At 43.8% G+C, this 23,242-nt stretch overlaps 1 protein-coding gene across 1 annotated transcript in view; it reads right to left on the bottom strand.

Moving 5' to 3' along the window:
* Positions 1-23,242, bottom strand: part of LOC132821952 (glypican-1-like) — a 195,692-nt gene that overhangs the window by 24,058 nt on the left and 148,392 nt on the right. The window contains exons 4-5 of the mRNA XM_060834973.1: positions 4,180-4,345; positions 2,442-2,572 (exon numbers count right to left, since the gene is read on the bottom strand). Coding sequence (XP_060690956.1) covers positions 2,442-2,572; positions 4,180-4,345 — 297 coding nt within the window. The remainder of the gene's footprint in view (positions 1-2,441; positions 2,573-4,179; positions 4,346-23,242) is intronic.

The raw sequence follows: 23,242 nt of genomic DNA, 5'->3' as shown, positions 1-23,242 counted from the left end.
TTGTTAGCAAGGTAAAAACAATGACTGCAGATGCTGGAAACCAGATTCTGGATTAGTGGTGCTTGAAGAGCAAAGCAGTTCAGGCAGCATTCGAGGAGCAGCGAAATCGACGCTGCTGCTCCTTGGATGCTGCCTGAACTGCTGCACTCTTCCAGCACCACTAATTCAGAGTCCATTGATAGCATCTGGACATCCAGAATAGAACTGCTGACTGGCAGGTGTTCATTCTGAGTCTGTCAGCCAAGAAAATCTCAGGTGAAGTAACACTCTGAGGTGAGGACTGTGTCTGGTATTGGTGTTTATAAAAACTGTGAACTGAAATCAGAAGGAGCAGTTTTCAAAAACGGAATTTGACAGGGCAGCGGCTGTTTTGAGAAGTAAGCAAACTGACACCCATGGCTGGTATCATGTCAGCAAGTGTTTGAATAAGCAGTAACTAGAGACTGAGTTGTAATAATTTGGATTTCAGAGGGTGTACGGGTGTAGCTTTTATTGGCAACAGAGGTTGATTCGTCTATGGACTAGTAACCATTTATCAATGATAACAACCTTTTTGTCTGTCAACTAAGCGACTTGTTCTCAGGGAACTGGAAACATTGAAGTTAGGAACAAGTTACAGACTGAGTGATAGGAAGAGTGGAAGAGTGAGAGTGTGTGAGATAGAGAGAGCATGAAAGCAAGAACAAGAGAGGTCTTCAGTGCTTCTTCAGCTTAGGAGCAGTCTCCCTGTTCTCTGCAGACAAACCTCACTGTAAACTTAAATGAAAAAGTTTATCTTTCCTGCAATAGTTGTTGTAAAACTATGACTTTGAACTGATACAACAGAGACTTTTTGTAAGGGAACCAGCATCCTCGTGTCTCTTGTCAACCAGAGGACGAAACCAGAGAAAGGTGAGTGAAGCAGCTTGCTGGCTAGCAGTAGAGTCATAAATATCATCTCAACAACAGAACCTTGGAACAAAGATCACTGAACTGGCCTTCCAATTTTTCTCTTTTGTCCACAATCTATTTAACCACGTGTGTATAGTGTGTGTGTGTATTGTGTGTGCGTATATATACTGTGTGTGTGCGTGTGTGTGTATATGCGTATGTTTACAGTGTGTACGTGCAATTCTGTCTGGACTGTTTATAACTGTTTACTGTAGCTAGATGCTAAGTATTTATAATAAATTGTGAGTTTTGTTTAGTACAGAAATCTGGTTCTCATTTTAAGTCAATTTGGATTTGAAAATCAGGTAATTTGAAGAATTCTTCATAAAATCTTTAACTTTTTTAATGAGCCTGGGAACAGCAGAACTCAATTTCCAGTGTGCAACCCAAGGGAGTCACAGCATTTGCATTTAAATAGCCTCTTTAACTTTGTAAAATGTCCAAAATGCTTCATAGGATATCAGCAAATAAAAACTTGACAGTGTACTTTAAGTCGGTATTAGGATAGTATCAAGAAGTCTGATCAAAAGGTGCGATTTTAAAAAGGAGAGAGTCATCCTTTGAAGTTTTCATTACTAGTATTTTGAAAAGAGGGTTTAGATATTCATACTATATAAAGGTAAAGTCACCAGAGTCTTACTGAACTGTAGGGCTCCTCTCTCATTAGAGAGAGGTGACTGGTGATGGTTTAATCCAAGGGTCACCACACACCTCAGATGAGGGGAGAGCTGGACAGGGAGAGCCCTTCATGATTATCCTTAGCTGGTTTGGGAATTGAACCCACACCTCCGATGTCGCTCTATATTGCAAACCAGCCATCCAGCAAACTGACCTAACCGAGCCCTTCACATCATATACAACACATTACAGAAATGTAATTCCTTCTCAGGGAAGTGGGAGGCAGTAAGGTCAGACATTTGACTTTTTCTATGTTTTGGCACACATGAATGCAAACAGTAATATCAACCCAGTGCAGTCTAACATCAGTTGCTTGCCAAGTATAAACACAATACTTTTTTTGTTATCTTTCATCAACCTGTTCAGACATGTTATGATACACCTCTGGAGCAATATCCTCTTGGACTTGAAATTAGACCTTCTGGCTCTGAGTTAGGGGCACTACCACTGCTTCACACAAAGCCCCACTGTGATTAATTAGACTTGGTTAATTATGGATAATTCATTCAGCCTCTACAACTTGTAAAGGGTAGTTCAAACCCATGGTTCCAAATCCACTCCCAATCATGGCTCCCAAATCCAAATCCAAATCCAAAAGTTAATTCTGAATTCCACCCTGACTCCCAATTTGATTCCAATCGATTGACAAATCCATCCTGCACTCCAACAGTATTCTAATTCCACCATGTGCTGGCTGTCCTATGACATAACCCAAATGTGATGTCAACTCTCCTACCATCTAATGTTTACAATTGGGTATTATTCACTGACATGCAGTGCCATTCATTGCTTCCAAGACCAGAACTCACTCTCTCTGCTCTGGGTGACCTTACCTTCGATGAGATATGAGCTCTGTTATCTCGCATGGTCTGTATTGCCTCAGCGATCTTCATGTAAATTGTATCGACCAGCGACTCCATGTTTGATGGTCCATTAAATCTGTCAGCCACCTGAACCATAGAGTCTGAAATATCAAGAATGGTCATGGTTAATGCTCACAATTCTCCTGTGGAATGCTAGTATACCGTCTTGGCCCTGCACACTGGAATTTCCACCCTGAACCTCTTTGCATCTCCATCATCCTTTGCATACCAATCCTAAAACCCATTGGTTTGAAAAGCTTCTGTATCACCTCTCCTTCTTAGGATTGATCTTGACATTTACTTGCCTTTATGCCTGAGAAGTTGCTTTGAGACATTATGTTCTATATTAGCAACATTGTGTAAATGGCATTATATTACAAATGTCATCTTTCCCTCCCACTGCTATTTTTCTCTCCTGCTCTGGATGTGTAGCTAGAGCAGAGCTTTCCCGTCGCTCACACCCCTGTGCTTTCCAAGTCAAGGGTTTTCAAAACCATGAGGATTCGAAACAGTGTTGATTGAGCACGATTGTTCCATTTGGCAGAACGGTTGAGAACCGCAAGGTGAAGGACGATAAAACCCAACAACAATGTGAGAGGGAATATTTTGTAAAGTGTGTGTTAGGTATCAGGAATGCAGTGCCTGGGAGTGAGATAGAGGCAGATTCCATTTTGGATCTCTAAAGAGAGTTGGGTATGTCCTCAAAATTTGCAGTTGGAGAGTGTGGGGAGTTGTTGATGGGACTACATGAGAGCCAGCACAGCCATTTTGGGTCTAATGGCCTCCTTCTTTATTCTTACTGTCCTTTGGCTCTGTTTGTTTCACCTCGATTTAGATATAAATAATGAATGGACTCAGAGTGAATATCAGTTGATTACTCTGCCATATCACAGTTAACACCAATCTGACATTAGTACATACTGTTCAGCAAGGCTGGAAGATAGGCTAATATTTTCATAGAATCCCGACACTGTGGAAGCATGTCATTCAGGCCATTGAGTCCACACTGAAGAGTACCCCACCCTGACCCACACACCCTACCCTTCCTTGTAACCCTGCATGTCCCATGGCTAATCCACCTAACCTGCACATCCTTCGACTGAGGGAGAAAACTGGAGTATCAGAGGAAATCCACGCAGACACGGGGAGAATGTGAAAATTCCACACAGTCACCTGAGGGTGGAATCAAAGCTGGGTCTCTGGCGCTGTGAGGCAGCAGTGCTAACCAGTGAGCCACTGTGCCACTCCATCGCCAGTTCCAGGATGTGCCATTCCTAGTGTTATCCTGGCTGAAATCAGTTAACGCATCACAGACCACGGATGACACCATGGTACTCACTACACTATAACTCCCAATATTAATTCATACTCTTACTCAACTGCCTCTCTCCCCTCAGCAGCCTGGTCATATCTCTAAACACATTAATCCAGCACCCTTACACAGTCACTCAGTAACCTCCAGCCAATTCACCCAAAGACCCAGGAGCATCCATGCTTTCAAGTGAAGGTCATCTCCCCAATCATTCCTTGCAAGATGAGTGATGGATTAATCAAAGCTTCAGACAGGACATGGTAAGTAGACTTCCCATCTAAGATATGACAGATGATTCATTGAGTGGCCAGCAGGATCTGTGCAGATACCTAACATTGAGGCTGAGTGCCTGTGACTGTTCCCCCTCACTCCTCTGTTCACCACCACAGACCTTACCGACTAGGTTCCTCCATTCGCTGTCTAGGTCAGCATGATTGGCCAGGCAACCCTTCAAGATGTTGAGGCAATAGTTGTTGCAAGGTTTCACACTTGCCATGCTCCGACAGTGAGGACAATACATCAATCTCATCATGGCTCGAGCACACTCTGGGCTTGGAGGCACCTGAGGGGGAGGGGAGGGGGGTAAAATTTGACACAGTTTTGAATACTTTGAAAAGAATCATCCCTCAAAAATATATTGTCTCCACCCAGATTTAGCCATTGCAGCTCAAAGTTTCTGCTGCACTCTTCTCAGTAGCAACGAGGAAGGACAACTGAATATTTTTTAGCTTGGATCTCAACTACTTACAATCTACATCAATGACTTGGATAAAGGGACTGAACATATGGCAGCTATGTTTGCCAATGACACTAAGATGGGTAGGAAATGGAGTTATTACGAGGTGATGAAATCTACAAAAGGTTAAGTGAGTGGGCAAGAAATGTCAGATGGAGTATAATGAGGGAAAATATGAACCTGTGCAGACGAGAAAAGCTGTATTTTATTTAAATGGAGCAAGGCGGCAGAACTCCATGATAGAGAGACGTGCTGGAACATGAATCACAAAGTTAACATGCAGGTACAGCAAGTGATGAGGAGAACAAATAGAGTCTTGGTTTATTACAAGAAGAATGGAATGTAAAAGTAACGGAATTGGGTGGCGCATGTAAGGGGGAGGGATTCATTAATGCCTCAGTGATGGAATCTTCAGTCTTGGAAGTTGGTAATGAAGAGAAGAAGTCATGTATTCCATAGATCAGATACAGGGAGCATGGGTCCTTATGTTCCAATCTCTGCTTCAGCGCAAACTCAGAATAATGCCCCCACATTTATGTGCAAGTCATGTCTCTTCCTACAACCGCCCTGATGGAGTATAACTTGCCAGGGGAGGGCTAATTTAAAGACAATTCTTTGACATGATGCAATGCTAACTATTAACTTGGGAATTATACTGGAGGCAGCAAGGGAGTTGGATTCAAACATGGAAATGACAATGATTTGATTCAGTATCTCAGAAAACAAAGGCTTTACAAACACAAGGGCAACTCAAGAAAGTCAATTTGCTTTTTCCAGGGTAAAAAAATGAACACTTAGATAAGACCCAGTCTTTTCCTGCGAGATAGGATAGGAGTCAAGAGGGAATGCTTGTGAAACAGGGCAACGTTACCTCAAAAAGGAAAGATTGAAGGGGAATTGAAACGGGCAAAGGCACTGAGAATTTTTTTTTTATTCTGGCATGGATTGTGGGTGTCATTCGCCAGGTCAACATTTATTGCCCATCCCTAACTGCCCTGGAACTGAGTGGCTTGCTTGGCCAATTCTGAGGGCATTAAAGAGTCGGACACATCACAGGTGGCTCTGGAGTCACATGTAGGTCAGACCAGATAAGGAGGCAGACATCTGGTGCTAAAAGGGCATTTTTGAACCAGACAGGCTTCAACGATGGTCACTGTCACTGAGCCAAGCTTCACATTCTAGATTTTTATTTCAACAGGTTAGGGAAGCAAATATAAATTACTTTCATTGGTTGGAATGCAAAGACAATACGATAATCTTGAGCAGGCATATAGGAGCACAGACAAAGATTATGAGCAGTCTTTCAACACAGTGATATTGGAATATGGAATTATTCTCTCAATTGTTCGTTCAATCTGAACTGAAATATAGCATTCAGAAAGGTCATGGATAACCATTGATACACAATTATGAAAAGGGTTTAAGGAGAAGAGTTGGATAAGGGGGCTATAAAACTAGCCAGGGAGGTGAAAGCAGGACAGTCAGGTGATTTGCTCTTACTCTGTGAATTTAAGATATGCTTCGTATCTTATACAGCGATATAACTGCACAGCTCTCTCCAGTCTGCACGTCTTCACTGATTTTGTTTTATTCTACACATTAACGGCTTATTTTGAGTCAACTCCTGTCGGGACTTTTCACTCTGAATGGGTTTGACATGTTTGATCTACCTCTTCCCTGCCCCACCACTGGATTTTAAATCTTAAACATAAAAGACACAGCCCAGCTAACTGCCACAGCCTTACGTTCCCTCTCTCAAACGCCGCCCAACAAGGAGGCTCCTGGATAGACTGTGGGTGGCACATACTACTTTTTGTTTGAGAATTTGGAACTCATTGTCTGAAATGATGTGCAGACTTAAATCCTTATTGTATTGAAGAAAAATACTTGGGCATGCAATTGAGGTGATGTAACCTACAAGGCCACAGACACGGCTGCACTGTGTGATTAGACCTGATAAGAGTTGGCTGTCAAGTACTTGTCCCATTTTACTTGCGTGCTGTAAATATTTTTGTGTTCCTAAGCAGCGTCACTGCCAAGGGAAGGGCAATTAGCACAACCTTGCCAGCTTTGTTCATAACCTTAACTCCTCAAAACTCTTCTCTTTAATAACCTTGCAGCAATCCCTATGGCTCCTTCTCCTTTGGTTCAGTGTCCGAGTTTCTGCTGCTGATTTGAGAAACACCTCTGCCCATGTTAAAGGCAGTTTGCAACTGAAGCTTGGGGCCACTGCAAGATGAGGCATTTGAAACTGATGATGATCTTCCCACTCCAGGAACTTGAACACATCATTTCAGCTGACATTTTTAAAAAAGTATGATGCAGGTACTGCATTATTAGCATTTCTGCGTTTTATGTGGCTTATTGAATAGATTTCCCATCTGTTCTCCAATGTCAGCATTTGAGATCAAATGGACTATCTCAAAATGAAGTTCATGGTGCATGCCTCGACCATCATCGCAAGTACAGATCATTAACTGATCATTTACTTCATTGCTGTTTATGGGAGCTTACTAAGAGAATTTGGCTGCTGCCTTCTCTATATCACAAGAGTTCAAAAGTATTTAATTGGCAGTAAAGTGCTTTGGGACTTCCTATGGTCATGAAAGGTGCTATAGAAATGCAAGGCTTTCCTTTCATTGCACACATTTCACAGTTTGTTGTTAAGGGCTCCTCACGCAGTGTGTATACAATATTGTGATTCTGCCTGGCTATTAGTTTGAACAGGTTAGAAATTGTTATTATTCTTTATTCATTCACGGGACGAGGGCGTCAATGGCTGAGCCAGCACTCATTGCCCGAGCCAGAATTTATTGCCCTTCCCAATTGCCCAGTGGGCTGTGGGTCTGGAGTCACATGTAGGCCAGACCAGGTAAGGATGGCAGCTTCCTTCCCTGAAGGGCATTAGTAAACCACATGGGTTTTTCTGAAAAATCAATGAACTAATGGTTATCATTAGGCTCTTAATTCCAGATTTTTAAAAATTGAATTCTGCTTCAAAACTTACATATTTTACTATTTTGAATAACACAAGGAGTTAATCAATCACTGATGAATGATTAGTTCTTCACTCATCATTATTGACATGATACACTTCTATCCCAAGCATGTCTAAATAGGGTGCTTGTAAAGTGTGGGTGCTGTTGTAATGTAGCCAATCAGCACGCAGCAAGATGCACGCATCAACATGATAGTGGCTGGTTAATCGGGTTTAGGTGGACTTGGTGGATTGAAAACTATTGTGCAGAAACTCCCAGAATTGCAAACCCTATCTTGGATTCTTTTATGCATACCTGAAAACTCTCAATTTCAAGACTTCCACTGAAATGAAGAACACCCCTGACGGAGCAACATTCTTTGAACACATCGCACAGTGAAAGCCTAAACTATCTCCTTGTTCAATGAATATTTGGTTGGACTTGGACATGTGCATTTCTACCTTACAAGTGAAAAGGTCACCAACCAAACTAAGCCAACAGTTCAGGTATAACAAGATTACTTCGTGTGATAGATGTCCCCAAGTTTCTGTCCCCTCGCAGAAATTAGCAGGAAGTGAAATAAAGCAAAACCACAGATTCACTCCAATAAAACGGCTAATTTGAGGAGACAGCTGCTTTCCATTTGTTATGATGTAATCTGACAGCTCTGTCTTCTCAATAACACAAGCTCCTTTGTTAGGTGGACGTGCGAGAGTTTTATCTCGATTTCCAGGCATTTTCTCAGCAGGAGGTGGGTGGATCTCTGCAGTGTAGATCCCTCCAGGGGAAAGTCTGGAATTGTAACACCTTCTCATTAAAATCTTCCTTTACGCACACAGGTGCATGGGTCTGACTGCCAAAAGGGTCTTATCACTGTCCTGCCCATGCTGACAAGGTGAATCAGGAGTGGGGGAGTATTATGGAGGCAGTTGATCCTCAGTGCCATCACAGAACCTTTTCTGAATTTAATCAAAGAGATAGTCGTTAAAATCAACGCAATTTGGTGTCTCTGACTGAAAGCCTGGGATTTGACAAAGACATTGTATCTTAGGGCACCATCCCAATGTAACTATCTGGCATGTTCAACTGTGGAGTGCATAAAGAGTGGAGATGGAAAAAGTGCAGCAGGTCATTACCGAGTGCATCCGTCGACAGAGAAACTGGAAGAGAATGTTCTTCAAAGGAATGAGAGCGATTTTTAAAGGTTTTTAAAAGGTACCTTTTGCAGCTGTAAATGGAGTGAACAGTGGAAGATGGGATGTGGAAAGGCAGCATTCCCAGTGTAGGAGTAAACAGCTCATCCCATTTATTGCCAAGAACACCTTCAACCCAAAGAACAGCCAGCACCTCAGGCAGCCCATTTAGCATTACAATTGGCACAATATTTTGGAACACTAGCACCATCGCCACCAATTGCTGTACCTTTTTCTTTTATTCATGCCCCACAACACTTTGCCTCAACAGCCTTTTCCATTTTCTTTGCGCTTTTCAGCTCTTTCTGGTTACAGGCCCACAGGGTGACAGGAGCTTCCCGGTGTCTTAGCTCAACGTATGATCCTTGATGCTGGTCAGCATGCTTTGTCGAGTCACACTGCTCTCGAAAGTGCCAGAACGGAGTCTGACCCTCTCCTCCTGCATTTTCTTTCCAGTAAGGACGATGGAGGTGCGTTTGGGTGGCAATACATTCACTGAATGGAGATCGGGGAGCAGCTTTGCTTCATTTCTCAGTGTACTTAACGATAACTGAATCAACTCAAACAGCTGCCTTAAATAAAAGAACTTTTAGATCAGCAACAGACAAGATTAGAAACTGATACATGCTGGTCTGCATGGTTAAATGCTACATCAGGCTCTGCCTTGTGAGTCCATGGGGAACTATTTTCAACGTATTGGCAACCACAACTGTATAAATTGACTACCATGTTAAAACCACAAATGAGATCATGGGATATGTTCTCAAATAGATGATTGACGTATTTTCTCACACTGGTGCTCAGAGGCTGCTCTTGAACTGTCAAGTAGGGTCTTTTTTTGGGACTGATAATGGGCAAAGTTCCTGAAACTGGTCAAAGGTGTACATTCTTTGTCTGGGGCTCAAACTGGCAAAAGGGGTAATGCGGTATGTTTCTGACCTGCTGCACGGGATGGATTTTACAGCTGCCAGTCTAGCCTGTTGCACTCAGTTCCTCGGAGCTGTTCCTGAAACACAGCCCTTGAGCTGACATGACACCTTCTACAAAATAGGACACCACAGAAGTTAATACAAATGGATCAAATAACTACAGCAGGGCACCCGTTGGAAGATCAAGCACTGTCACAACAAGCTATTTTCTGTTGCACAGAGAGGTTTCACAGAATTTGAGATTAACATGACCATCCCCAATGTGAGCCAGTAGCTTTCCCTATAGTGGCCTCATCCTTCCTCTCTATCCACTACCATCTGACAACACCTTGCTTGTTTATGCCTTTCCTGTACATATTTGGGTTACCCAGTTAATGAGGAGAAAGTGAGGACTGGAGGTGCTGGAGATCAGAGCTGAAAATGTGTTGCTGGAAAAGCGTAGCAGGTCAGGCAGCATCCAAAGAGCAGGAGAAACGACGTTTCAGGCATGAGCCCTTCTTCAGGAATCATTCCTGAAGAAGGGCTCATGCCCGAAGCGTCGATTCTCCTGCTCTTTGGATGCTGCCTGACCTGCTGCGCTTTTCCAGCGACACATTTTCAGCTCTTTACCCAGTTAATGAGCTGAAGATGAAAGCTATGGAGAATCTGGGACTGAATCTATATCTTAAGAGTAGCTTTGGCCTTTCAATTAAGCATATGGTCTCTATCTCAACAGAACAAATGCATTTTGACATCCCTTTTAACAGGATTCTGGGTAATCCAAGATGGAGGACGGGAAAAATTTCTGGCTATAACAGCTGTTCCTTTTTTGAGGTATTTTATGTGTTGGAGGTGATCTCCTCGAATTCCAGGAGCAGCAATCACTGTCTTCTAAACTATCGTATTGTTTTGGAACTTTGGAGAAAAAAACCGTCAAAACAGCACTTTTAAAAGGGAGAAGAACAGACAAAGGAAGTACATCGTGAGGTTAGTGCAGGTAACAGAGAAAGAGAAAGGAACCCACATTGCTAACTGACAGAGTAGTGAACCTGTACAGTTACCGTCTTTGCTGTTGCAACGTTTTCACACAGAGGGTGGTACGTGTATGGAATGAGCTGCCAGAGGAAGTGGTGGAGGCTGGTACAATTGCAACATTTAAAAGGCAGTTAGATGGGTATGTGAACAGGAAAGGTTTGGAGGGATATGGGCTGGGTGCTGGCATGTGGGACTGGATTGGGTTGGGATATCTGGTCGGCATAGACGGGTTGGACCGAAGGCTCTGCTTCCATGCTGTACATCTCAATGACTCTATGACTATAACTCAGTAGAAACATCTCTTCTCAATTCTCCATTCACATGCACAGTAAAAATCTTCAGCCCTTCACTTTCTATTCATTCATGTGTCAGCAACATTGGTAAACATTTGATGCCCATCCCGAATTGTCCTTGAGGAGGTAGTAAGCCACATTGTGGAATGGCTGCATTCCATCTGGTTGGGCTTGGGACATTACTCTAAGGAATTGAGAAGTGGGGGGTCAATGGCAGTGTCTCTACCTTTAAGCCAAACTGCTCCTGGTTAAAGTTCTACTTGCACCAGAGGTGTGCAATAACATTGCCAAACAGGTTGATGAGGAAATAGATCCACCTTGAGGAATTGAAAGCTCTCATGGCACAGTGACAGTGTCCCTAACTTTCAACCAGGTGGTCTGCGTTCAAGTCTCACCTACTCCAGAGATACGTGATAGCATTTTTGAACAACTTGGTGGGGAAAAGAAAGTATTCTGAGGAAATGCTGCAGAGATGTTTCAGAACTCAGGAGATCACCTATAAAAACCACAACCTTTTGCACTAGGTATGACCCAAACAGAATTTTCCTTCGCTTCCCACCGATATCTATTCTGCTTGGGGTTCTGCGTGTCACATTGGGACAAAAGTTTTCTTGATGCCAATGGCAATCCCACTCAGTTCTCCTCTGACATTCAGCTCTGCATTCTGTGTTTGTCCAGAGGCCATACTGACATCTTGCGCAGAGCGCCTCTGGTGAAAACGCAAGTGTAGGTGTAAGTGAGCAGGTTACTTCATTTTATTTCATTTATTTAGTTATTGTCACATGCATCTTGCACACAATGGAGTGAAAAGTATTGTATAGTGTCACCACTCTCCAGCACCATCTTAAAGTGCAGAAAACTAAACCAAAACACAGAAAAGAAAGGCAGAAAAAATGAAGAAATAAAAACAAACAGAAATAAAGAATATTGATGAGTCAGGGCCACTTCATCATGCTGTCAGTAACACCTTCTATCACTTCACTGTTGATCGGGAGCAGACTGATGTGAAAGTAATTTGTTGGATTCGATTTGACCAGTTTAATTTTGTTTTAGGCAGTATGTATCTGTGCAATTTTCCATATTTGCAGGTAAGGGCCATTGTTGAACTGGAAGAGGGGCATCATTGTGCATTTAAATGAACAGAAACAGATTCAAGAACTTGTCTGGTTTCTGGGAAGCTCTTTGGATTGCTTCCTGACATTGACGGGCACTGCGTTAATCCAAGCTGCTAAACTTGGCCATTCACCAAAACACGCTTTGGATGGGACTGCTGAAACTATGAGTTGCAGTGTTCACGTTGACATACAAGGGAAAATCTTGAGACTTTGTTCAGACTTGGAGACAATCAGCTGGAGTATCAGGGTGAAGCTCCCTAGTTGCAGTGGAAAAATGGCTGGAACTGGCTGCACGATACTGTGACAATCAGCTGCCTTTGCGTTTTTAAATGGTACTTTACAGCACCGGTGAATACTCTGTGAAATGATCTTACTCTATATCTAAGCCATGCTGCCCTTTCCCATCAGAAACTTGGGCTTGAATCCAACCCAGACACTTCTTTTCAAAATATCTCCACAGTCTGTCGACAGAATCAAGCCATTTCTTAGGTGCATAGAAGAATAGCAAGTCCTGCAACTGGAAACAATATGACCAATAGAGACTATATAGGATTTATAAATGCTCTGCTGATAGAGCAATGGATGCTTCTCTGAGACAATGCTTGTGAGATGCTTTCATAGAATATTGTAGAAGCTACACTCTGGATTTAAGTGAAGTTTTAACTGGGAGAGTTGGGTGAAATAATATAAAGGGGGATCTGACTTAATGCTAACTCCTCTTGTATCTGACCCAGCAGCATTTTAATCCTTTTGCGATATGAACAGAGGTTTTGGTGGGGATTTTCACACAAGTGTTGAAAACCTCCTCAGTTGACTAGAGAGACCTGTAAGCACCCATTCTCCCTTCAAGCAGTTAAATGGGAGAGACCTTCCCCCTTACCCTATCCCTGTTACCCTGCATGTGCCATGGAATTGAACCTGGGGCTCTGGCGCTGTGAGACAGCAGTGCTAACCACTGAGCCATTGTGCCACCTTAACTGGTACAGGATTATGCAGTTTAAATCTAACTCTCAAAAGAGAACTATGAGGTTATGAAGTGTTAATGGCAAGGCTGGACTGGGGGACATTACCAGATGGGTTGACAATGGACAAGCAGTAAATCATATTTAAAGTTTGCGTGCATTAATTATAACAATTATTCATTCCTGCCTGGTGCAAAAATAAAAGAGGAAACATGGCACAATTATGGCTTACAAAAGAAATTAAGGGTAAAGTTAGATTTAAGAATAAAGTTATCTTTACTCAGCAAGTGGTGAGTTCATGGAATGCCCTGCCAGTAACAGTGGTGGACTCTTCCTCCTTATGGGCAGTTAATATCATATGGAGGATAGTGGGCTAGTGTAGGTTAGGTGGGCTTGGGTCAGCACAACATCGAGGGCCAAAGGGCCTGTACTGCGCTGTATTTTTCTATGTTTCTATAAAGAAGAGACATACAAAATTGTCAGAAAAAGCAGTAAGCCTGACGGCTTGGAGCAGTTTGGAATTCAGTATAAGCAGGCAAAACAAATAAAATCAAGGGAGAAAGTAGAAGTATGGAAGCAACATTGTTGGAAACATTGAAAGTGATCGTAAATGCTTTGATAAATATGTCAGTAGAAATAGATTAGTAAAGACAAATGTAGATCTCTTACAATCAGAAGCCTGGGAATTTATGATGGGGAACAAAGGAATGGCAGAAGAAATGAACACAAACTTTGGTTCTGCCTTCACAAAAAGAGGGTGGAAATAACCTCCCAGAAACATTAGGGAACCAAAGGGTGAACTGAGAAAGGAGAATTGAAGGAAATCAGTATTAGAATCATAGCATCCCTACAGAATGGAAACAAGCCACTGAGTCCACACAGACCCTGAAAGGAGCATTCCATCCAGACCCACTCCCTACTCCATCCCTGTAACTCTGCATTTCCCATGGCTAACCAACATAACTTGCACTACTGGTAATTTAGCACGGCCAAGCCACCTATCCAGCACATTTTTGAACAATGTGAGAAATCCGGAGCAGCCGGAGGAAACCCACACAGATAAGGGGAGAATGTGCCAACTCCACACAGACTGTCTAAAGCCTGGAAATGAACCTGGCAGTGTGAGGAAGCAGTGCTAACCACAAAGCCACTGTGCTGCCTTAGTAAGAAAGTGATGCTGAGGAAATGAGTGGTGCTAAAGGCTGACAGATCTCCCAAGGGCCTAATAATCTACATCCCACAGGAAGTGGCCCAGGAAATCCTTGTTGCATTGGCGGTGATCTGCCAAAATTCTGTAGCTCCTGGTGGTGTTGGGATTGAAGTTCAATGTGGTGAATTTCCACCTGTGGGATGGGTGGAGTGATCTACAGGTGGGTATAGACTGGGACAGAGCAGACCTTGCACTTGACATTGAAATAGGTGGGAAATCGGGCTGTGATGAGATGATGAAGAGTTTACAGATAGACTGGGAGAATGGATCCGAATCTGGCAGGTGGAGTTTAAATGCGAGGTTGTCCATTTTGGCCGGAAAATTAAAAGGGAAAATTATCATTTAAATGGGAAGCAAATTGAAAGTGCATCAGTGCAGAGAGATCTGGAAGACCTTGTGCATGGATTACAGAAAGCGGGAATGGAGATGCAGCATATAATAAGAAAGGTGAATGGAACATTAGCATTTATTGCAAAAGCATTAGTTTATAAAAGTAAAGAAGTGTTGTTACAATTATATAAGGCACTAGTGAGACCACACCTGGTGTATTGTGTCCAGTTTTGGTTTCCTTACTTGAGGAAGGATGTGGTGGTACTCTAGGCAGTTCAGAGGATGTTTACCAGATTGGTTCCAGGGATGAAATGTCTGTCATATGAGGAGCGGTTGAATAGCTTGGGTTTGTACTCACTGGAATTCCGAAGAATGAGGAGGGATCTGATTGAGGTGCATTAAATACTAAAGGGGATTGTTAAGGTGGATGTGGAACAGATCCTTGTGGGATAGTCATGAATAAGGCAGCACAGGTGAAGAATGAGAGGAGGTAGCTTCAACACTGAGATGAGGAGAAACTACTTCTCCCAGAGGGTCGTGAATCTTCAGAACTCACTGCTCCAGTATGCAGAATCAATCGACAGATTCAAGAAAGAAATAGATGCATTTCTGATGAAAAGCAGGATAAAGGGCTACAGGGAACAGGCAGGAAAGTAGAGTTGAGACCAGAACAAGATCAGCTATGATCACTTTCAATGGCAGAACAGTCTCAAAGGGTTGGATTGCCCACTCCCACTCCTAATTCTTACGTCCCTCATCGATGAGATTTTTCGGGGTTGAGTGAGGGGATAGGAAACATTGGAAACTCTGGGGGTACCTGGTGCTCAGGTTGTCCACTACCAGCTGCATTCTGCTATCATTTACCATTCCCAACATTCAAAATGCAATTGGAAAACAGCTGGGACAATGCCTCGGGTGGATGGAGTCAGTGTCAATTTGATTATGGGATTCATGTTGGTGGATGCTTGGAGATGAGGGGGCAAATACATAAAGCAGCTGTTTGCTAAATCCAATGACGTTCCATTTGCAATCATTTCATTGTCCATTAGCAATGATGGCCAAAGGTAATTTGCACCACTCTATTGATGCCTAATTGAACTTCGCCATCTCAGTGATGCTGAAGTTAGCTGCAATGAGTCATGAGCCAATGCAAGGGGCTACTTCCAAAATGGCTGTGGACGATGGAGACCATCACTTCATCATCTGTCCATGGAGGTTTAACAATGGTTTGCATTAACTACAAGGAAAGGATGAAGGATGGATGTGAGTCTTGGCTGGAAATGGTATCTGTACATCAAACAGAAGTGCATGTACTGTTACGTGTCTGTCAATGAGCTACTGCTGCACTTTTGCCAAGTTAGTGCTGAAGCGGAGGATGAAGCTGAATGGATGGTGAACATGACCCTCATTATCAGGATGCTGCGTGTCCCACTGTATTGAGGAATGTGTGCAGCATTCAGATTCAAGCATGCCTTTGGTTCCCGCTTTCTGTCAAGAGTCCTGGGTCCTGCCATTTGTGGGATGTCGCTTGACTTGGCTGCTTTACTAAGAATGTGGAGACAGATGCAGCAGGACCAGGGCTGACTACAAACCCAGCAGCATCAACAGGCCAGCGCAGTGAATGAGACGTACCCAGTTCATGATGGACGCTGCACTAGGCAGGCAGGACTCAGGAACATTGCTGACTTCCCCAAGATGCAGGATGCCAGGAACTGCTCACATGTTACTGAGACGACCGCATCACAACACTGCAGAATTCATTAACAGGTGATGGCTCCATCCCATTCACAGTCATGTGACCTGCAATCAGCGTTACCTCTACCTGGAGGTGTGTGCCCGCTACCCTGGCAGCTGCCAAGACACCTACATCCTGGAGCACTCATGTACACTTGCTGTGTTTGAGGGTATGAGTGATGGACAGTACAAGGTAGGTTACTGGGTGAGGGTGGGAGTGGGGAAAAGAAGAGGTACCCATAATGATCAGGGCACATAACACTATTGGACAAGCCTTGATGGATGCTGAGCACAGACACATTGCTGCCTTTGTTTCGATCAGGGTTGTGATGGCACAGTTGAAGGTGTGGTTCAGTATAATCTGGTCAGAGTGTACTCCATCGCCCTGGCAAGCTGGGTGCTACAGACTATCATGGAATAGACTGGGAGATTTTATTTTTGTTTGGCTGATTTGCTATGACTTGGAATGCGCTGCCTGGTGGAAGCAGATACAATTGTAACTTCCAAAAATAAAACAATCTATGATAATGCTTCAGAATTACTGAGGACTGAAAGTAGTTGAGTTAAGATGACAATGCCATAGTGGCCTGATTGTGTTTGGTGCAGAAATATAGAGGAGTCTGTCCTCTGTATCTAAACTGCACTGTGCATGACCTAAGGATACTCGTACAGAGCAAGACCCACTCTGTAACAAAGCCATGTCTGTATTAAGATCCTGAGACAGTGGAATGATGTAAAGTATACTTCGCTCTGCATCCAATCTATATAAAATCAAACATGAGAATGATTTTATCTCATTATAAATCACACAAGCCACATTCAAAAGTGTTTGCCAAATCCTTAACTGTTAGTTTTGCCAAAATACAGATGTGATGATGTAATTCATGTTACAACAAGTCTCGATGCTACCCAAGTGATTCAATGTATAAGAACACTTCAGTGTAACGTCTGGTGAACTGAGTGTTGTTGACCTCAGCAATTCTGGAGAGTGAGGAGTGTTGACTACATGAGAGAGCTGCATCACCATTGCAAAGAGATGAAGATATATAGCACAGAATCAGGACATTTGGCCCACCACTCCATGCTGTTGTTCTTGCTCTACTCATGCCTACTCCTGATTTTCCTAATCAAAAGGTTACCTCAGAGTACAACAGAATCTTGATGAGATGGGCCAATGGGCTAAGGAATGGCAGATAGAGTTTAATTTGGGTAAATGTGAGATGCTGCATTTTGGAATGGCAAATCAGAGCAGGATATATACACTTATTGGTATACATCCTGGGAAGTGTTACTGAACAAACAGATCTCGGTGTGCAGATTCATAGTTCCTTGAAAGTGGAGTCATAGGATAGTGAAGGCGGCATTTGGTATGCTTTCCTTCATTGGTCAGAGCATCATGTATAGGAGTTGGGAGGTCATGTTGTGGCTGTACAGGACATTGGTTAGGTCCCTTTTGGAATATTGCATGCAATTCCGGTCTCCTTCCTATCAGAAAGATGTTGTGAAACTTGAAAAGGTTCAGAAAAGAGTTACAAGGATGTTGCCAAGGTTGGAAGGTTTAACCCACAGGGAGAAGCTGAATAAATAGGGTGGGGCTGTTTACTCTGAAGCATTGGAGGCTGATGGGTGACCTTATTGAGGTTTATAAAAGGTCATGATAGGGTAAATAGACAAGGTCTTTTCCTGGGGTGGAGAGTCCAGAGCTAGAGGGCATAGGTTTAGGGTGAGAGGGGAAAGATATAAAAGAGACCTACGGGGCAACTTTTTCATGCAGAGGGTGGTGTGTTCATGGAATGAGCTGCCAGAGGAAGTGGCGGAGGCTAGTACAATTACAACATTTAAAAGGCATCTGGATAAGTATATGAATAGGAGGGGTTTAGATGGATATGAGCCAAGTGCTGGCAAATGGGACTAGATTAGATTAGGATATCTGGTCAGCATGGACAAGTTGGACAGAAGGGTCTGTTTTTGTGCTGTCCACCTCTACGACTATGCCTCTAATTTACATCGAGAGAAGTCAACTCTTAAATCCAACTGATGTGACACCTTCCATGACAGCTCCATATTATACATAATTGCATTTTTACAGATCCAAGTGTCTGACTGCTGAATGCTCTACACAGTCAATGTCCAAATTCGCTGTTGAGTCCATGGAAAAATGCCAGAGAATGACTGAACCCAGCAGTATAATCCACCTCCCCACCACAAAGTTAACAGCTTCATGGGGGAACAGGAGAGAGAATTGATGGACAAAGGCAACTTGACAGGAAAAAAAAACATATGTGGGTTGGCTCATTATGCTTAACCAGATGATCTGACTGAAGTACATGGCCCTCTGCCAATGGTGATCTAGCATTCTCAGACGATCATGTCTACTCAATCCCCCAAAACTAATGTAACCACTGAGCTCAGCAACATTCCTTCCAGAAGCCGTTGCGATGTGAAGAGCTGTTACAAAGTGAATCACTTGTGCGGCTTTGAGACTTTTGTTTAACATGAATCACATCATCGCATCAGCATTTTGGAAAACCAACAGGAAAAAGATTTGGCAAACATTTCTGGTCGTGGTCTGTATGACTGGTTATGAGAATATTTCTCTGAATGGAGTAAAGATCCAATGCTCAATCATTTTAGCCAAATGATCTCAGCCAGTGTTTTCCAGTCGGATCAATGTATTTAATCTCTTTCTACACCCCCGATCGAATCAGATATGGACTCTACCCATCCATTTAATCTCCAATTAAATCCCTCAGGAATAGTACAATGATTTTTGAAGGAGTGCAGATTTCCTAGAATGATATCTCTCGGGTTAAATTGCAAAGAACAATTATATAAATTAGGCCTGTGTTCCATGGAATTTAGACGGTTAAGGGTCATTGAACTGGAGTTGACGGTAGTGCTTAACAGTAGATAAAGAAAATGTACTTCTGTGGGTTGGGAGACTAAGTCTGGGGTTCGTAGCCTATGTGTTAGAGCCAGACCTTTGAGCATTGAAATCGGGAAACATTTACAACAAAATACAAAGTCAATGTTTGGACCAGTTACTCCACAAATGGAAGTGATAATCAATTGTTCATTTCAAAACTGAGGGTGATAGCATTTTATTAACAAAACATATCAAGGGAAACGGAGTGGGGGGGGGGGGTGGAGGGGGGAGTTATGAGTTTGGAGCTTGGATCAATTATATCTCATTGAATGTAGCAGCAGCTTCAAGGAGCGAAATGGCCTCCTGTTCCTATAACCTGAATTTTATTCAGCTCCCATCTCTCATGTTCAAGATGAAAAACGCTGTGAATACGATATATGTTTCCTTCAGACGAATTCCCTCCAGTAAGATCAGGGTTAACTCATGAAGTTCCTTCCAGTTTGCAGGCCGACGTTCAGCAATCACACTGAGCTGGAAAATAGAGCAGCGTGGTCACATGGTCATCACACACCAGTGACAGGCCTGAAGCCAAGGGGGCAGGTAACTGGAGGCCAAGAGACTGGAGTAGGCTGTGTAGGCAGCTACTTTTATCTTGATGGAACCACTTTTAAGAGAACTTGGATAGAGGAGCAACATGAGAAGAACTGACAGAGGAGAGTGAGCAGTGGCAAGGTCACCTGACAAGCTGGAAACAGTAGCGATATTGATTGTATATCTCACAAGGTGAATGCTCTATCTTTATATCACTGTATATGGGCTAAGGCAATCTTATAAGTGGCTCATCAGTGGTTAGCACTGCTATCTCTCAGTGCTCAGGATCTGGGTTCGACTCCATCCTCAGGCGACTGGCTGTGTAGAGTTTGCACATTCTCTATGTGGGATTTGCTCTGGTTTCCTCCAAAGATGTGCAGGTTGGGCAGATTGGCCATGCTAAGCCCACGGGGAGGCAATGGCCCAGTGGTATTATCACTGGTCTAGTAATCCAGAGGGCCAGGTAATGCCTTGGCGACTCAGGTTCGAATCCCACTGTGTCAGATGGTGGAGTTTGAATTCAGTAAAACTCTGGAGTTAAGAGTCTAATGATGACCATGAAACATTGTTGATTAACAGGGGAAATGTTCATTATGGAGGGAAAGTGCCATCCTTACCTGGTCCGGCCTACCCGTGACTCCAGACCCACAGAATTATGGTTGACATTTAACTGCCCTCTAGCTAATTAGGAATTGACAATAAATGCTGCCCACATCCAGTGAATGAATTTTAAAAAAACTTGAATTTCTTACAGTGACCAGTAGCCATTAGAAATATGGGGTTAGGGTGGGATGCTCTTTGGAGGGCTGGCACAGACACAATGGGCCGAAATGGCCTCTTGCTGCACTGTTGGGATTCTATGAGTATAAAACAGCCTGACAGTATTGGGTGAGAAAAGCAGTTGCATTTATGTACCCTCAAGATACTCGGAAGCTCTTAACAGTCAATCAGGTTTGTTTGCTTGAAATGCAGACACTGTAGGAAACACAGCATCCGCATTAACACACAGCAAGATTCCACAAACAGCTGCTCTGGAACGTCAAGCCTGGATACTGCACAAAGTGGGTGATGAACTTGAACCCATCACCTTCCGACTAAGAGACAAGTGCCCTACCGCGGGCCGCGGTTGTCGAAATGAAAGGGCTGCCATACACAGTGATATGTTAAAGACCCCCTGTCCACCCATCCCTGAAGAGGAGGCCCTGGCCCCAGCTGCTCCAGGCAGGATGAAAGAAAGCACAGTTTTGCAAAAAAAAATCAATACTTAATGAGAGGATTGAGTGAAGAGCCCACTGTGACTCTCTCTCAGCCAGTGCTCTCGAACGTAGTATTTCGGCTTCTACTGCTGTCTGGCGTGAAAGAGGAAGTTTCCTGGACAGGTTGAGTACTACACCAATCCCTGCAGCGCTAACATTTGGAATTGTTCCCAGCTCATGTCACTGAGTCGGTGGGAAGACTGGACGAGGTCCCATTCTGAAAAGGTCATCACCTATGATGATTCACACATGTAAACAGATACATTTACAAGGATCTCCATGAATAAGGAGCTTCCGGCTGTGACCTCTGACAGCAGATGAAGGCAAGACCTTCTCCACGTTTGGTGCTTAACAGCAACTTGCATTTCTTAAACGCCATGTAGGGGGTAGCATCATGTTCCAACCTGTTCTAAGGCAGTAGTGTATCCCATGCAGGGCAATGTCAAGATGGCTGACCAAAATCTCAAAGAGCTGAAGGTTGGGCTCTCTACGCAACACTCCCAAGGTCAGCCAGGGCATAACCTAACTCCTTCGACACAAAGTCATAGAGTCATACAGCATGGAAACAGACCCTTCAGTGCGACTCATCCATGACATCCTAAATTAATCTAGTTCCATTTGCCAGCACTTGGCCCATATCCCTCGAAACCCTTCCTATTCATATACTCATCCAGATGCCATTTAAAGTGTTGTAATTGTACCAGCCTCCACCACTTTCTTGGGCTACTCATTCCATACACACACCATCCTCTGTGCGAAAACGTTACTCTGCAGGTTCTTTCTGAATCTTTCCCCTCTTACCTTAAACCCACCCTTGGGAAAAGACTATTCACCCTATCCATAGCCATCATGACTTTATATACTTCATTTAGCTCACCCCTCAGTCTCTGACACTCCAGGGAAAAAAGCCGCAGCCTATTCATCCTCTCCCTATAGCTCAAATCCTCCAGTCCCTCGTAAATCTTTTCTGTACCCTCTCATGTTTAACAACACCCTTCCCAAGGGTGACCAGAATTGCACACAATATTCCAAAAGTAGCCTCACCAATGTCCTATACAGCCGCAACATGACATCCCAATTCCAATACTCAACATTCTGACCAATGAAGGCAAGCTTGCCAAATGACTTCCTCATTGCCCTGTCTACTCGCCACTCCACTTTCAAAGAACTTTGCATCTGCACCTCTACCTCTCTTCGTTTGGTAACATTCCCCAGGGCCCTATCATTAACTGTATAAGCCCTGCCACAATTCGCCTTTCTAAAATGCAACACTTCACAGTTATCTCAATTAAACTCCATTTGCCACTCCTTGGCCCATTGGCCTATGTGACCAAGGTCCTGTTGAACACCGAGATAATCTTCACTATCCAACGACACCACCTATTGTGGTATCATCTGCAAACTTACTACCCATACCATTTTGTGAATGAGTTTCTTTTCAAAGTGCAGTGATGCAGGTGGTCACAGTGGCAATTCCATACAATCTCACACACTGAAATGAGCTGAATGAAGCTTAAAGCTGGCACTGGCTAAGACATGGCAATGCTTGTGTGTGCTCATACAACCAACAAGGCTGATAATTGCCTCTATTTCTCCACTTTCCACATCGTTAGCAATACTTTGATGGCCTGGCTGAACTGGACCAAGACCAGAAGGACTGAGATTGTGAGCAGGACCTGGTGCAAGGACTAGAACAGAACTGGAATGATGACCATCAATAGAACCTGGGATAAGAACAAGGAACAGGAAGTGGATCTAGAGCAGAAGCAGGAGCTGGAGCAGGACCAGGAGCTGGAGTCGGGATAGGTCCAGGAGCTGGGAGCTGGACCAGGAACTGGAAGCAGAAGCAGGTGCTGGAAATGGAGCAGGAGCAGGAACTAGGAGCTGAAGCTGGGAGCATGACTGGGAGTTGGGAGCAGGGAGCAGGAGCTGGAGCTGCAGCAGAACCAGGAGCTGAAGCTGGGAGCAACGGCAGCTGAGAGTAGGAGCTGGTGTTGGAGCTGGAGCAGCAGCAGGAGCAGGAACTGGGAGCAAGAGTGGGAGCTGGAGCTGGGAGCATGACCCAGGAGATGGGAGCAGGGAGCAGATCCAGGAGCTGAAGCTGGGAGCAGGAGCTGGTGCTGGAGCAGGACCAGGACCAGGTGTTGGGAGCAGAACCAGGTGCTGGAGTTGGAGCAGGAAGTAGACTGCAGCAGGAGCAGGAAGTAGACTGCAGCAGGAGCAGGAAGTAGACTGCAGCAGGAGCAGGAAGT

Source organism: Hemiscyllium ocellatum, chromosome 13 (genome assembly GCF_020745735.1).
Source record: "Hemiscyllium ocellatum isolate sHemOce1 chromosome 13, sHemOce1.pat.X.cur, whole genome shotgun sequence".
Classification (NCBI taxonomy): domain Eukaryota; kingdom Metazoa; phylum Chordata; class Chondrichthyes; order Orectolobiformes; family Hemiscylliidae; genus Hemiscyllium; species Hemiscyllium ocellatum.
Note: the sequence above shows the minus strand (reverse complement) of the source record. Positions and strands in the feature narration are given on the sequence as shown.